Source organism: Lepus europaeus, chromosome 18, assembly GCF_033115175.1.
Source record: "Lepus europaeus isolate LE1 chromosome 18, mLepTim1.pri, whole genome shotgun sequence".
NCBI classification, from domain to species: Eukaryota; Metazoa; Chordata; class Mammalia; order Lagomorpha; family Leporidae; genus Lepus; species Lepus europaeus.
The window spans coordinates 16,209,384-16,222,768 of NC_084844.1; the positions used below are offsets into that span (position 1 = coordinate 16,209,384).

Sequence of the window (13,385 nt, forward strand, 5' to 3'; positions counted from 1 at the left end):
TCCTGGTCTCCCATGGGGTGCAGGGCCCAAGCACTTGGGCCATCTTCCACTGCACTCCCTGACCACAGCAGAGAGCTGGCCTGGAAGAGGGGCAACCGGGACAGGATCGGTGCCCCGACCGGGACTAGAACCTGGTGTGCCGGCACCGCAAGGCGGAGGATTAGCCTATTGAGCCATGGCGCCGGCCTGAAGAGATATTTTGGCTCTTGACCCAGACGTTTTCTTCACCATTCTTTGGGGAGGAAATCCTTCTACCTCTCTCCTATTTGTGTCTTCTGTTTGGTGGATGCTGTGCCTTCCAATTTATTGTGTATTCTTCCTCCTGGGGGAAGTTGTATCCTGTAGGAGCTTCCTGAGGAAGAATGTATCAGAAAACTCTTTGAGCTTTGATAATCCAAAATTTTCTTCACCTTTATACTTTGAACAGTTTGATAGGTTAGGTTGGAAATAATTTTTCTTCATGCATTGGTCCACTGTCTTTTGTATTCCAGAAGTCTTATGTTCCTTTTTTGTATAGAAAAATATTTTTTCCTTATTGGAGGCTTTTAGAGTTTTTTCCCTGGTAACTAAAATGATCTCTGTCCTTAATGTGTTGTACTATGTGAATTAACGGTAAAACTAGTCTTCAAACAGTACTTTATACTTTGTGTGTCTGTGTGGGTGCAAACTGTTGAAATCTTTTCTTAGTATATACTAAGTTGATCTTCTGTATATAAAGATAATTAAAAATGAATCTTGATGAAGAATGAGATGGGAGAGGGAGTGGGAGATGGGATGGTTTGTGGGTGGGAGGGTGGTTATGGGGGGAAAATCGCTATAATCCAAAAGTTGTACTTTCAAAATTTATATTAAATAAAATTTTCTAAAAAAATAAAAAAATTTCCTTCCTTCATTTGGTTTTCTCATTCACTGTCTTGAAAGATTATTATTTAATGTTGGATTGATTTTCTTACCTTTTTAATTTTTTCTCTGTCTTTAATATTCTGTGATATTTCCGGAATGGAATATTTCATTTGTACTCTCCTATTTTTAATTTCCAAGAGCTTCAACTTTATGTTTTGGTTCTCATTTGCATATTTATTTTATATAGTTTCCTGTTCTTATTTCATGAATGCAAACTCTCATCTCTTAGAAAATTTTATAATATTCTTCTATGTAATGCGTTATCTCTGGTTCCTGAATCCATTCTTCATCTCCTTCTTTCTTTCTGTTTTAATCTTTCTTTGACAACCTAGGTTTTCCTTAAATATCTCCTAATCCTTGAATGTCTATTCATATGTTAGAGCAAGAGTAGTCACTTTTTTGTGGTGTTTTTTTATTTTTTTTCTTTTTCTAAATTTTATTTATTTCGTTATTTGAAAGAATTACACAGAAAAAGAAGAGGCAGAGAGAGAGAGAGAGAGAGAGAGAGAGAGGTCTTCCATTCGCTAGTTCACTCCCCAGTTGGCCGCAAGAACCAGAGCCAGGAGCTTCTTTCCGTGTCTCCCACGTGGGTGCAGGGGCCCAAGGACTTTTGCCATCTTCTACTGCTTTCCCAGACCTTAGCAGAGAGCTGGATCGGAAGTGGAGCAGTGGGATGCCAGTGCCGTAGGCAGAGGATTAACCTACTGCGCCACAGGGCCGGCCCCAGTAGTCACTCTTTCAAGCCAGTTAGAAACTCTGCTATGTGGGTCTGATTGAGTGGGAGCTCCACTGTCAGCACTGTCTGGAGACTTGCTTTATTAAAGAGATCTGAAATTTTTAAAAGATTGATACATACTAATAGGACACACTGGGGCCAGCATTGTGGTGCAGCAGGTTAAGCTGACACTGGCATCCCATATCGGAGTGCCAACTGGAGTCCTGGCTGCTCTGCGCATGATCCAGCTCCCTACTAATGTGTCTGGGAAGGCAGCAGAGCAGGGCTCAAGACCAGAGTCCCTGCCACTCAGGTGGGAGACTCCTGGCTTGCAGCTTTGGACTAGCCAAGTCCTGGCTGTTGTGGCCATTTGGGGAGTGAGTCAGGAGACGGAAAATCCTCCTCTCTATGTCTCTCCCTCTTTCTCTGTCACTCTGCCTGTAATAAATAAATACACACATAAGTAAATCTTTTAAAAATAATTGGAAGGGAAATAACATTATAACAGGGTATAATGTGATATATATATATATATATTTTTTTTTTTTTTGACAGGCAGAGTGGACAGTGAGAGAGAGAGACACAGAGAGAAAGGTCTTCCTTTGCCATTGGTTCACTTTCCAATGGCCGCCGCGGCCGGCACACTTCGCTGATCCGAAGCCAGGAGCCAGGTGCTTCTCCTGGTCTCCCATGGGGTGCAGGGCCCAAGCACTCGGGCCATCCTCCACTGCACTCCCGGGCCACAGCAGAGAGCTGGCCTGGAAGAGGGGCAACCAGGACAGAATCCGGCGCCCCAACCGGGACTAGAATCCGGTGTGCCAGCGCCGCTAGGCGGAGGATTAACCTGTTGAGCCACGGCACCGGCCTAGTGAGTGATTTTTGAAATATAAAATTAAATGCTGTCAACCATAGTTACCTGACTGTTATATTAGGAATTTTTCCTCCTATCAAGTTGTACCCATGAGCCCATTAACTATCCTCCTTCCCTCCCCTTATTCCAAGCGTATTGCTATCATCATTCTATTCTCTGAGAGCAACTTTTTTTTCCGAAAGGCTTATTTATTTATTTTAAAGTCAGAGTTTTGGAGAAGGACAGCCAGAGAGAGAGAGAGAGAGAGAGAGATCCTCCATCCACTGCCATATTCCCCAGATGGCCACAATGGCCAGGAGTGGGCCAGGCTGAAGCCAGGTGCTAGGAGCTTCATCTGGGTCTCCCACATGAGTGCAAGGGCCCAAGAACTTGGGCCATCTTCTGGTGCTTTCCCAGGCACATTAGCAGGGAGCTGGATTGTAAGTAGAGCAGCCGGGACTCAAACTGGTGTACAAACGGGATGTCTTTGCTGCAGGCAGCGGCTTTACCTATTAGAAGTTCAACTCCGAGATCAACTCTTTTAGCTTCTACATAAAAATGAAAACATGCAGTATTTGTCTTTCTGTACCTGACTTGTTTCAATCAGCATAATGTCCTCCAGTTCAAGCCATGTTGTGACAAATGACAGAACTTCATTATCTTTTATGGATGAATAATATTCCATTGTGGATATAAACCATATTTCCATTATCCATTGATTTGTTGATGGACACCTATGTTGATTGTATACTGGGCTGCATTAGGAATCGGAGGTAATTACCTCTTATTTCTTTTCCTTTGGATATATACCTACTTTGGATCATATAGTCCTTCTATTTCTAGTATTCCTCCATACTGTTTTCCATTTGTACTAATTTACATCCCCATCAAGTGTATGTCCCTTTGCTCATCTTTGCCAGCGTTCATTGTTTAATTATGTTTGAATGGCAGATTGGGAGAGAGAGAGAGGCAGACAGGGATATCTCCCGTCCTCTGGTTCACTATACAAATGCCTGCAACAACCAGGGCTGGGCCAGGCTGAAGCCAGGAGCCTGGAACTCTATCCTGGACTTCCACATGAGCGGCAGGAACCTGAATACTTGGGATCATCTTCTGCTGCTTCCCAGGCACATTGGCAGGAAGCCAGATTAGAAATGGAGGCAGGACTCAATCCTAGGAACTCTGACGTGTGATGTGTGAGTCCCAGGCAGCAACTTAACACACTGTGCCACAACACCCTCATTGTGGTTTTGATTTATATTTCCCTGATGATTAGTGGTGTTGAATATTTTTTCATATATATGTGATTATTTATACTTCTTTTTTTGAGAAATATTTATTCAGATAATTTCCCCATTAATTTTTTTTTTTTTAATTTATTTGAGAGGAAGAGAGAGAGAAAGAAGGCAGAAACACATAGACAGAGAGATAGTGCTGCCATCTGCTGGTTTACTCCCCAGGTGTCACAAAAGATGGGTTGTGTGGGGCTGAGCTGGGAGCTGGGTCTTCCACATGGGTGCCAGGAACCCAACTACCTGAGGAATCTCTGCTGCATCCCAGGACATGCATTAGCTGGAAGCTGGAATCAGGAGCTAAGTTTGGGCATTGAATCCACTCTGTACAGTATTCTGTCACAGGGTGCAGGCATCTTCACCAGACTTTAATTTCTAGCTTCAATGTCTACCCCCATTTACTCATTTTTTAAATGAATTATTTCTTTTTTGATGAGTTTTTGAGTTATTTTGGGTATTAATTCTTTTTCAGATGATATTTTCTATTTCATTGGTTGTTTTTTTTAAATAGTTTTTTATGGTTGTTTCTTATTCTGTTGATTTCTTCCTTTGCACTGCACAAACTTTTCAGTTTGACGTAATCCCATTTGTCCATTTTTGCTTTTGTTGCCTATGTTTTTGGGTTCTTGTCCAAAAAATCATCGCCTACACTTATGTCTTAAAGTGTTTCCTATATATTTTTCTCATAGTTTCATATCTTTTGTTTAATTATTTAATACACTTTAAAAATATTTATTTATTTATTTGAAAGGCAGAGTTACAGAGAGGCAGAGGCAGAGGGAGAGACAGAGGTCTTCCATCTGCTGGTTCACCCCCAAGATGGCTGCAATGGTTGGAGCTGGGCCAATTTGAAGCCAGGAGCCAGGAGCTTCTTCTGGGTCTCCCACATGGGTGCAGGGGCCCAAGGAGTTGAGCCATCTTCTATTGCCCTCCCACGCCATAGCAAAGAGCTGGATTGGAAGTGGAGTAGCCAGGACTCGAACTTGCGCCCATATGGAATGCTGGCTCTGCAGGTGGCAGCTTCATCCACTATTCCACAGCAGGCAGCCCCCTTTGATCCATTTTATGTTGATTTTTTGTATAATGTGAGAGACAGGGATCAAGTTTTAATCTCTTCTATATGGATGTCCAGTTTCCCAGCACCATTTATTGAAGAGGCTATCCTTTCTCCGATGTGTGTTTTTGGCAGCTTTGTCGAGAATCAGTTAGCTGAAAATGTGTAGATTTATCTCTGAGATCTCCATCATGTTTTACTGGTCTATGTTTTTGTTTTTATGTCAGTACCAATGCAGTTTAGGTTACTAAGGCTTGGTATTGGGATGCTTCTAATTTTGTTTTTTGCTGTACTCAGTTGTTTTGTATTTCTGTGGTTCCAGGATTATTTTTCCAGTTATGTGAGGAATGTAATAGGAGTTTTAATGGGGCTTGCATTAAATCTATAAATTGCTTCAGGTGGTATGGACATTCTAACATCAGTTCTTTCAATCCATGGATATGTGAGGTCTTTCCATTCTTCGTGTCTTCTCCAATTAATTTCATCAGTGATTTATAATTTTCATTGTGGAGGTCTTTTATTTCCTTGGTTAAATTTATTCCTATTTAATTTTTTGTAGCTATTGTCAATGGGACTGCTTTTGTGATTTATTTCTCAATAAGCCCATTATTGATGTATAAAATGCTACCACTTTTTGTATGTTGGTTTTGTGTCCTGCACCATTACTGAATTTATCAGTTCTAGCAGTCTTTGGGTGGAGTCTTTCTGCAAAGAGGGACAATCTGACTTCCTCCCTTCCTATGTCTTTTATTTCCTCTTTCCCAATTGCTCTAATACTTTCAGTACTCTATTGGAGTGATGAGAGTGGATATCCTTGTCTTGTTACAGATCTTATCTATTTAAAAGATTTCTTTGTTTATTTGAAAAGCAGAATGACAGGGTGGGGAGAGAGGGAAACTGAGAGACAGAGAGAAGAAGGGAGAGGGGGAGAGGGGAAGGGGGAGGAAGAGGGAGAGGGGGAGGAGGAGGGGGAGGGAGAGGGGGTTCAATCCTTAAATCCTTAAATGCTGCAATGGCCAGGACTTGGCTAGGCCAAAGCCAGGAGCTAGAATTCCCCATGGGTCTCCCCATATGGGTAGCATGGGCCCAAGTATTTGAGCTATTTTCTGCTGCTTTTCCAGGTTCATTAGCCAGGAGCTGGACCAGAAGTAGAGCAGCCAGGACTTGAACTGGCAGTTTGATATGGGGGATGTCTGAATACAAGTGGTGGCTTAACTCACTGAGGTTCTAGTTCATAAAGAAAATGCTTTCAGCTGTTCCCCTTCAGTATGATGTTGGCTGTGGGTTTACAATATGAAAATCCATTACATTGAGATTTTCCTTGTATAACTCATTTGTTCAGGGATTTGTCATGAAGGGATTTTGAATTTTATAGAGTGCTTTTTCTGCATTTTTTTGATATTATGATTTTTATTCTTCATTTTGTTGATGTGATATATTATGTGTATTCATTTGTGTATGTTGAACCATTGTTGGATCCCTAGGATAAATTCTACTTGATCATGATGAATGATCTTTTTGATGTGCTGTTGGTATTCCTTTGCTAGTATTCTGTTGATGATTTTTATGTTTATGTTCATCATGGATATTGGTTTATAGTTTATTTTTGTTTTGTCCTTGTTTTATTTTGGTATCAGGGTGATGCTGGCCTTGAAGTATGAGCTTGGAAGAGTTCCTTTCCTTTCAATTTTTTTTTTGAAGAATTGGTATAAGTTCTTACTTAAAAGTTTGGTAAAGATTGGCAATGAAGCCTTCTGGTCTTGGGCTTTTCTTTGGAGACTTTTTACTACTAATTCAATCTTACTACTCACTGTTGGTCTGTTTAGGTTTTCCAAGTTCAATTTTGGTAGGTTATGTGTGCCCAGAAATTTATCCATTTCTTCTAGGTTTTTCTTTTCTTTTTTCTTTTTTTTTTTTTTCTGAGGGTAACTTAAATTTTTTCCTGTGGTAGGGTTTTCATATACCTGCTCATAGTAGTCTCTGGTGACAGTCATATTGTCTCCTTTCTCATGTCTGATTTTATTTGCTTGTACCCTTTCTGTTTTCCTTGATTAGTCTAGCTAAAGGTTTGTTAATTTTATCTTTCAAAAGGCCTAGAGTTGTATGCAGTAAGGGACAGAGATCAGTCATTCTGAATATGGATATCTGATTTTCCCAGCACCTATTATTGAAGAGACTGTTTTTTTCTCCACTGTGTGTTCTTGGTGCCTTTGTTGAGAATTTGTTAGATGTAGGTGCATGGCTTTATTTCTGGGCTTTCTATTCTATTCCATTTGTTTATGTGTCTATTTTTATGCCAGTAACATGATGCATCAAGGATCTTGTGTATTAGTGTTTTTTTTCTCTTGAGCTAGTGAGTTTGCCTAATATCATATAGCATTCCCACAATTGTCGTTCAAGGTGGCTAGTATTCTTTTCAGATGAGGAAATTGAGGTTAAGAAGCAAGAAGTGTGCTAAAACTGTATACTAACAGCAGGTATTTAAATAGTTGTCTTTTTTTTTGACAGGCAGAGTGGATAGAGAGAGACAGGGAGAAAGGTCTTCCTTTTTGCCATTGGTTCACCCTCCAATGGCTGCTGCGGCCAGCGCATTGTGCTGATCCGAAGCCAGGAGCCAGGTGCTTCTCCTGGTCTCCCATGCGGGTGCGGAGCCCAAGGACTTGGGCCATCCTCCACTGCCTTCCCGGGCCATAGCAGAGAGCTGGCCTGGAAGAGGGGCAACCGGGATAGAATCCAGCGCCCCAACCGGGACTAGAATCCGGTGTGCCGGCGCCGCAAGGCGGATTAGCCTGTTAAGCCACGGCGCCGGCCTAAATAGTTGTCTTTCAATTAGAATGAAAAGTAGAATTTTCTATACTCTCTGTTCTATATCTGACAGAGAAATTTGATAGAATAAAGACACTACTACTGAGGGGCAGAAGAACATTTTCATATTGTTGTTGATATTCTATAATTTTAGATCTAAGTAGGATATAAGAAGGCTTTGAAGGAGTATGTACAATTAACATTAACAATGATAATGTTTGTCTGATTTATTTAATACAATGATAAATATAACCTGCAGAATTTTATTTTTAGTGCTATTTGCTGGAGTAAATGAACATAATTAAGTGAGAGAATGTTTCCTCATCCTTTATTCTCAAGTCTGATTCTGGCTCTGCTCAATCCAAATGCTATTTTTGGAGGTCCTGACTTGCTGTTCTTCGTCTCAGAGTGAGAGGACTCATGAGAGTGGTGATAGCTCCAGTGTGAACGAGATTCTTGTATTCCAAACTGGATTTCCAACCCACCCAAAGTCAACCCCAGAAAAGTCTTTTTCTGCTGGGATTCTTTGGCCTGGGGCAGAAGAAACTTTATGGACTACCATAGACCCTCAGTGGGACCCTGAAATGATCTGAAGTCAGCCTTGCAATTTCCGAGCTGAGCAGGACAGTGGTGTCCTGAGTTTTGCTCAGATACCTTCTTTGTTTTGGACCACAGCCTGTGGAGTAGCTGTTACTCCATAGAGAGTACTCCACAGAGAGTAACAGCCATGTTACTGCCATGTTACAATCCTCATACTTTCTTCTGATAAGGCCATTTTTGCTTCTTTCCTTGCCACTTACCTTACTATTTCCATTATAGCCTTTCGCGGTAGGGCTGAAGTCTCTACAAGCTTTGATAGGATTTCAAACAATAGGATCCCTGGGTTGCCAGCAAAATCTGAGCAGATTCCCTTTTCTGGAACTATAGACATTAAAAAAAAAGAGAGATTTCAAAATGTCTTATGAACACATTGTCTATCACAAAAGTAATAAACTGACAGTTTTTTCCTGGGTATTTTTAATAATATCAAGTCACAGCCTAGTGATACAGTAAAGCATTAAAAATCTGTTCTAAGGCCGGCGCCGCGGCTCACTAGGCTAATCCTCCGCCTTGCGGCGCCGGCACACCGGGTTCTAGTCCCGATCGGGGCACCGATCCTGTCCCGGTTGCCCCTCTTCCAGGCCAGCTCTCTGCTGTGGCCAGGGAGTGCAGTGGAGGATGGCCCAAGTGCTTGGGCCCTGCACCCCATGGGAGACCAGGAGAAGCACCTGGCTCCTGCCATCGGATCAGCGCGGTGCGCCGGCCGCAGCGCGCTACCGTGGCGGCCATTGGAGGGTGAACCAACGGCAAAAGGAAGACCTTTCTCTCTGTCTCTCTCTCACTATCCACTCTGCCTGTCAAAAAAAAAAAAAAAAAATTAAAAATCTGTTCTACTTGGTAGAAAGGTCATTTTGATTGCTGAATAGACAGAATAATCATGGAATAATTAAAATAAAATGAAAAATACTTCCATCTCGATTACTTCTCCTATAAACATAACAAGGAACTATTAGGAAGGATTATAGTCTTGCTCTTCTATCTAGGCAATGGAATTGCTGATAAGCATATCTGAGGTGTGTAGGTAGTGCCCAATTACTATTGCAGTACTTGTAAGCAGTAACTTTGGCCTAAGGATGGCTCATGTCTTATGAGTAGGTTTTCCAAATGGTATACAGTAAGGGTATTTGGAATTTAGAAGGTATTTACCCTAGAAAACATGATATGAATAACAGATTTTCCTGTTAAACTCATAAACAAATCTTGAGAGTACCAGCAATATTTCAAGTATACCTGCCTATTATCTATAACCTTACCCAAGACACTGTAACCTCTGGCAGACTCTCTGAGCATTGAGGAGAGAGGCTTCACCAGGGTGAGGAGGCTATCCATACGCTAAATTTGCATGAGAAACAGCATTTTTGTTTTCCCCAAAAGAGTTGTTCCTTTTGTAAAGGGAAACGCCTCCCAAAGTGGAGCGTGCAGTTGGTAAACAATTCAGGCACTATGGAAGATCCAGATTTTCCTACACAACCACTCCTTGAGTGTTCTCTGAGACCAGAGGGCAGTGTCTTCTGTAGGAGGCCTTTAGGTAATGCCAGTGCCTGCTTGAGGTTTTTAAGTTAAAATTCCCAAACCATCAATTTGCTTCTAAATATTGTTTTGGAGGAGCAGTACAAAAGAAAACCCTACGCCAAACTACACCTTACTGATTCGTCTCCTGACTGGGTTCCTGAGTAATGTGTATTTACTATGTAGCTACCCAACTGCCTGCCATCCATTCAGTAAGACCTCTACTTACCTACAGCTTTGAGGAAGCGGTTCTTATCTGTTAGCACCTTTATGAAGTCTGAGAAGTTCACCTTCCCATCTCCTGTAACAGAAATCTAAGGTTCAGATCAAGGCTAAGATATGTTTTAATTATCACAACAGTTATTGACATAAAGATTGAAATACTCCAGACCATTTAAAATCAGATCATTATAGGGCTGGAGCTGTGTTAAGGTTAGCACTGGTTTTCTTCCTTTTTAAAAATTTTATTTAACAGGAGTGGGAGTGTGGTACAGTGGTTAAGTCACCACGGGTTGCCCATATCCCATATCGGAGTATCTGGTTCAAGTCCTGGCTTGCCTGCTTTGGATCCAGCTTCTTGCTAATGTGTACCCTGGGAGGCAGCAGGTAATGAGTCAAATGTTTGGGTCTTTGCCACCTATGTGGGGACCTGGATTGACCTGAAGGCATCTGGCTTCAGCTTGGCCCTGTCCTGCCTGTCGTAGGCATTCAGGGAGTGAACCTATGGATGGAAGATCTCTATTTTTCTGCCTTTCAAATGGAATGCAAGTAAATTTTAATTTTTTAATTTTAATTTTTTTTTTTGACAGGCAGAGTGGACAGTGAGAGAGAGAGACAGAGAGAAAGGTCTTCCTTTGCCATTGGTTCACCCTCCAATGGCCGCTGTGGCCAACGCACCGCGCTGATCTGAAGGCAGGAGCCAGGTGCTTCTCCTGGTCTCCCATGGGGTACAGGGCCCAAGCACTTGGGCCATCCTCCACTGCACCCCCAGGCTACAGCAGAGGGCTGGCCTGGAAGAGGGGCAACCGGGACAGAATGCGGCGCCCCGACCGGGACTAGAACCCGATGTGCCGGCACCGCAAGGTGGAGGATTAGAATATTGAGCCGCGGCGCCGGCTTGTAAATTTTTAAAAAGTTGAAAAAAGTTCACAGAAAATGGAATTTCAAATATGCTAAAAAAAAGAAAAAATATCAACAAAAGTTTTTAAAAATTCAATATTGGTGGGCCCTAAAGATGCAATGAAGATTTGTATTGTTATGAGTCAAACAGAAACATAGAGCTTAGATTTTCTTACACTAAGAAAATGTGTCAAATAGAAAAAACAAACACAAACAAAAAATAATAAAAAAAGAAAATGTGTGATTTTTGAAGTTGTCAATGCTTTTGTATCTGTTATTTCAAAATGCCCTCCAAAATATAATCTGAATTTCATATTGAAACAAGACAATCACTCTTAGTTTCCACATAGGATTTTTCAAAGAATAGTGCATTTTACACACACACTTGATCTTAGCCAAAAGGCCGAGAAGCGATAGAATAGTGCATTTTAAAAAATATTTTATTTATTTATTTATTTATTTGAGATGCAGAGTTAGAGAGAGAGAGAGAGGGAGGGAGAGAGAGAAGGAAAGAGAAACAGTCTTCCATCCACTGGTTCACTCATCAAATGGCTGCAATGGTCAGAGATGAGCCAATATGAAGTCAGGAGCCAGGAGCCAGGGGCCAGGAGCTTCTTTTAGGTTTCTCCACATAGGTGCAGAGGTCCAGGCACTTGGGCAATCTCCACTGCTTTCCCAGGCCATAAGCAGAGAGTTGGATTAGAAGAGGAGCAGCCAGGACAAGAATTGGCACCCATATGGGATGTTGGCACTGCAAGCAGAGGCTTATCCTACTACACCACAGCACTGGACCCAGAATAGTGCATTTTATAACTATAATTTCATTTATGACTTATACACATAACTCTCATTGATATTCTTAGGGAGAAACACATATATACATTCAGTAGTCCCCTTTATCTATGGAGGATATGTTCCAAGACCCCAGTGGTTACCCAATACCCGATAGTACTGAACTCTACATTTGCTATGTTTTATATATTCTATCATACATACCTATGATAAATTTTAATTCATAAATTAGGTACAGTAAGAGATTAGCTGATAATAAAATATAACAATTATAACAATGTATTGTGAGAAAAGATATGTGAATGTGGTCTCTCTTCAAAGAGTAAAGACAAATACTAACATTTTCAGATCACAGGTAATTGAAACCATGGTAATGGGGACTACTATATACTCTTTCAGCAAATAAATGAATTTATTTCTCATGTTTATATAGTAACAGGGGGATGGGAACATTTGGGGAGTAAAACAGCAGAAAGAAGGTCTCTGTTGGTCTGTCTCCGTCTTTCAAATAAAATTTTTTTTTTTTTTTTTTGACAGGCAGAGTGGACAGTGAGAGAGAGACAGAGAGAAAGGTCTTCCTTTTGCCGTTGGTTCACCCTCCAATGGCCGCCGCGGTAGCGCGCTGCGGCCGGCGCACCACGCTGTTCCGATGGCAGGAGCCAGGTGCTTATCCTGGTCTCCCATGGGGTGCAGAGCCCAAACACTTGGGCCATCCTCCACTGCACTCCCGGGCCACAGCAGAGAGCTGGCCTGGAAGAGGGGCAACCGGGACAGGATCGGTGCCCCGACCGGGACTAGAACCTGGTGTGCCGGCGCCGCAAGGCGGAGGATTAGCCTGTTGAGCCACGGCGCCGGCCTTCAAATAAAATTTTATACACACACACATACACATGGTCAGTGACACAAAATATGTATTCACAAAAATCTCATGAGAAAAATAACAAGAAGTCAAAATACTCACCATCAATATCAGCACATTTTAATTCATTGTAGACTTCATGCTTGGTTAGATTCATTCCCAACTTAGCTAAAGTACACATCATTCCATGTAAATCAATACAGCCAGTTTTATCCTTGTTGAAGAAGTTGTAGGCATGTTGGAAGGCTGGGTATAGAAGGTAAGTACAATTATTCAAGAAGAAATATATATATATTATCAATGGGACTAGCATAGACAACACAGTTGGCTAGAGATCATGTTCCGGAAAAATGTTGAGAGAAAAATGAAGAGTTAATAGACATTTCTTATAAAGGATAGTGTCCTTCCATGGAATTTGAACTGATTGGTAGAAAACCAAATGTGGTAGGCAGGTGGCCTTCCAAAGAAGTCCATACCTTATATCCTTGGAACCTGTGAATATGCTACAAAAGGAACATTAGACACAATTATGATAGATTATACTGAATTATGAGTGGAGCAGTCTAATTACATGATCGCTTACAAACCGAGATGCAAGAGAGGTACGGCAGACGAAGTCAGGGAGATTCAGAGCACGAGAAGGACTTGACCTACCACTTCTGGATTGAAGATGAAGGGGCAACACGGTGATGTGGAAAGCAGCAACTCTAAGGGGCTGAGAGAGGCTCCCAACTGATGGACAGCAAGGGAACTGGGACCTCAGACCTACAACTGCAAGGAACAGAATTCTACCAAAAATTTAAATGGCATGGGAAGCAGATTCTCTTTTCAGAGTTCCCAAATAAGAGCCTATATTGGTCAACACCTTAATTTTGGCCCCATATCGC

The 13,385-nt window shown here is 41.7% G+C and overlaps 1 protein-coding gene across 1 annotated transcript in view; it reads right to left on the reverse strand.

Moving 5' to 3' along the window:
* EFCAB3 (EF-hand calcium binding domain 3) overlaps positions 1-13,385 on the reverse strand; it is a 41,799-nt gene that overhangs the window by 12,166 nt on the left and 16,248 nt on the right. The window contains exons 5-7 of the mRNA XM_062175242.1: positions 12,601-12,744; positions 9,958-10,029; positions 8,420-8,540 (exon numbers count right to left, since the gene is read on the reverse strand). Of these exons, the coding sequence (XP_062031226.1) occupies positions 8,420-8,540; positions 9,958-10,029; positions 12,601-12,744 (337 nt within the window). The remainder of the gene's footprint in view (positions 1-8,419; positions 8,541-9,957; positions 10,030-12,600; positions 12,745-13,385) is intronic.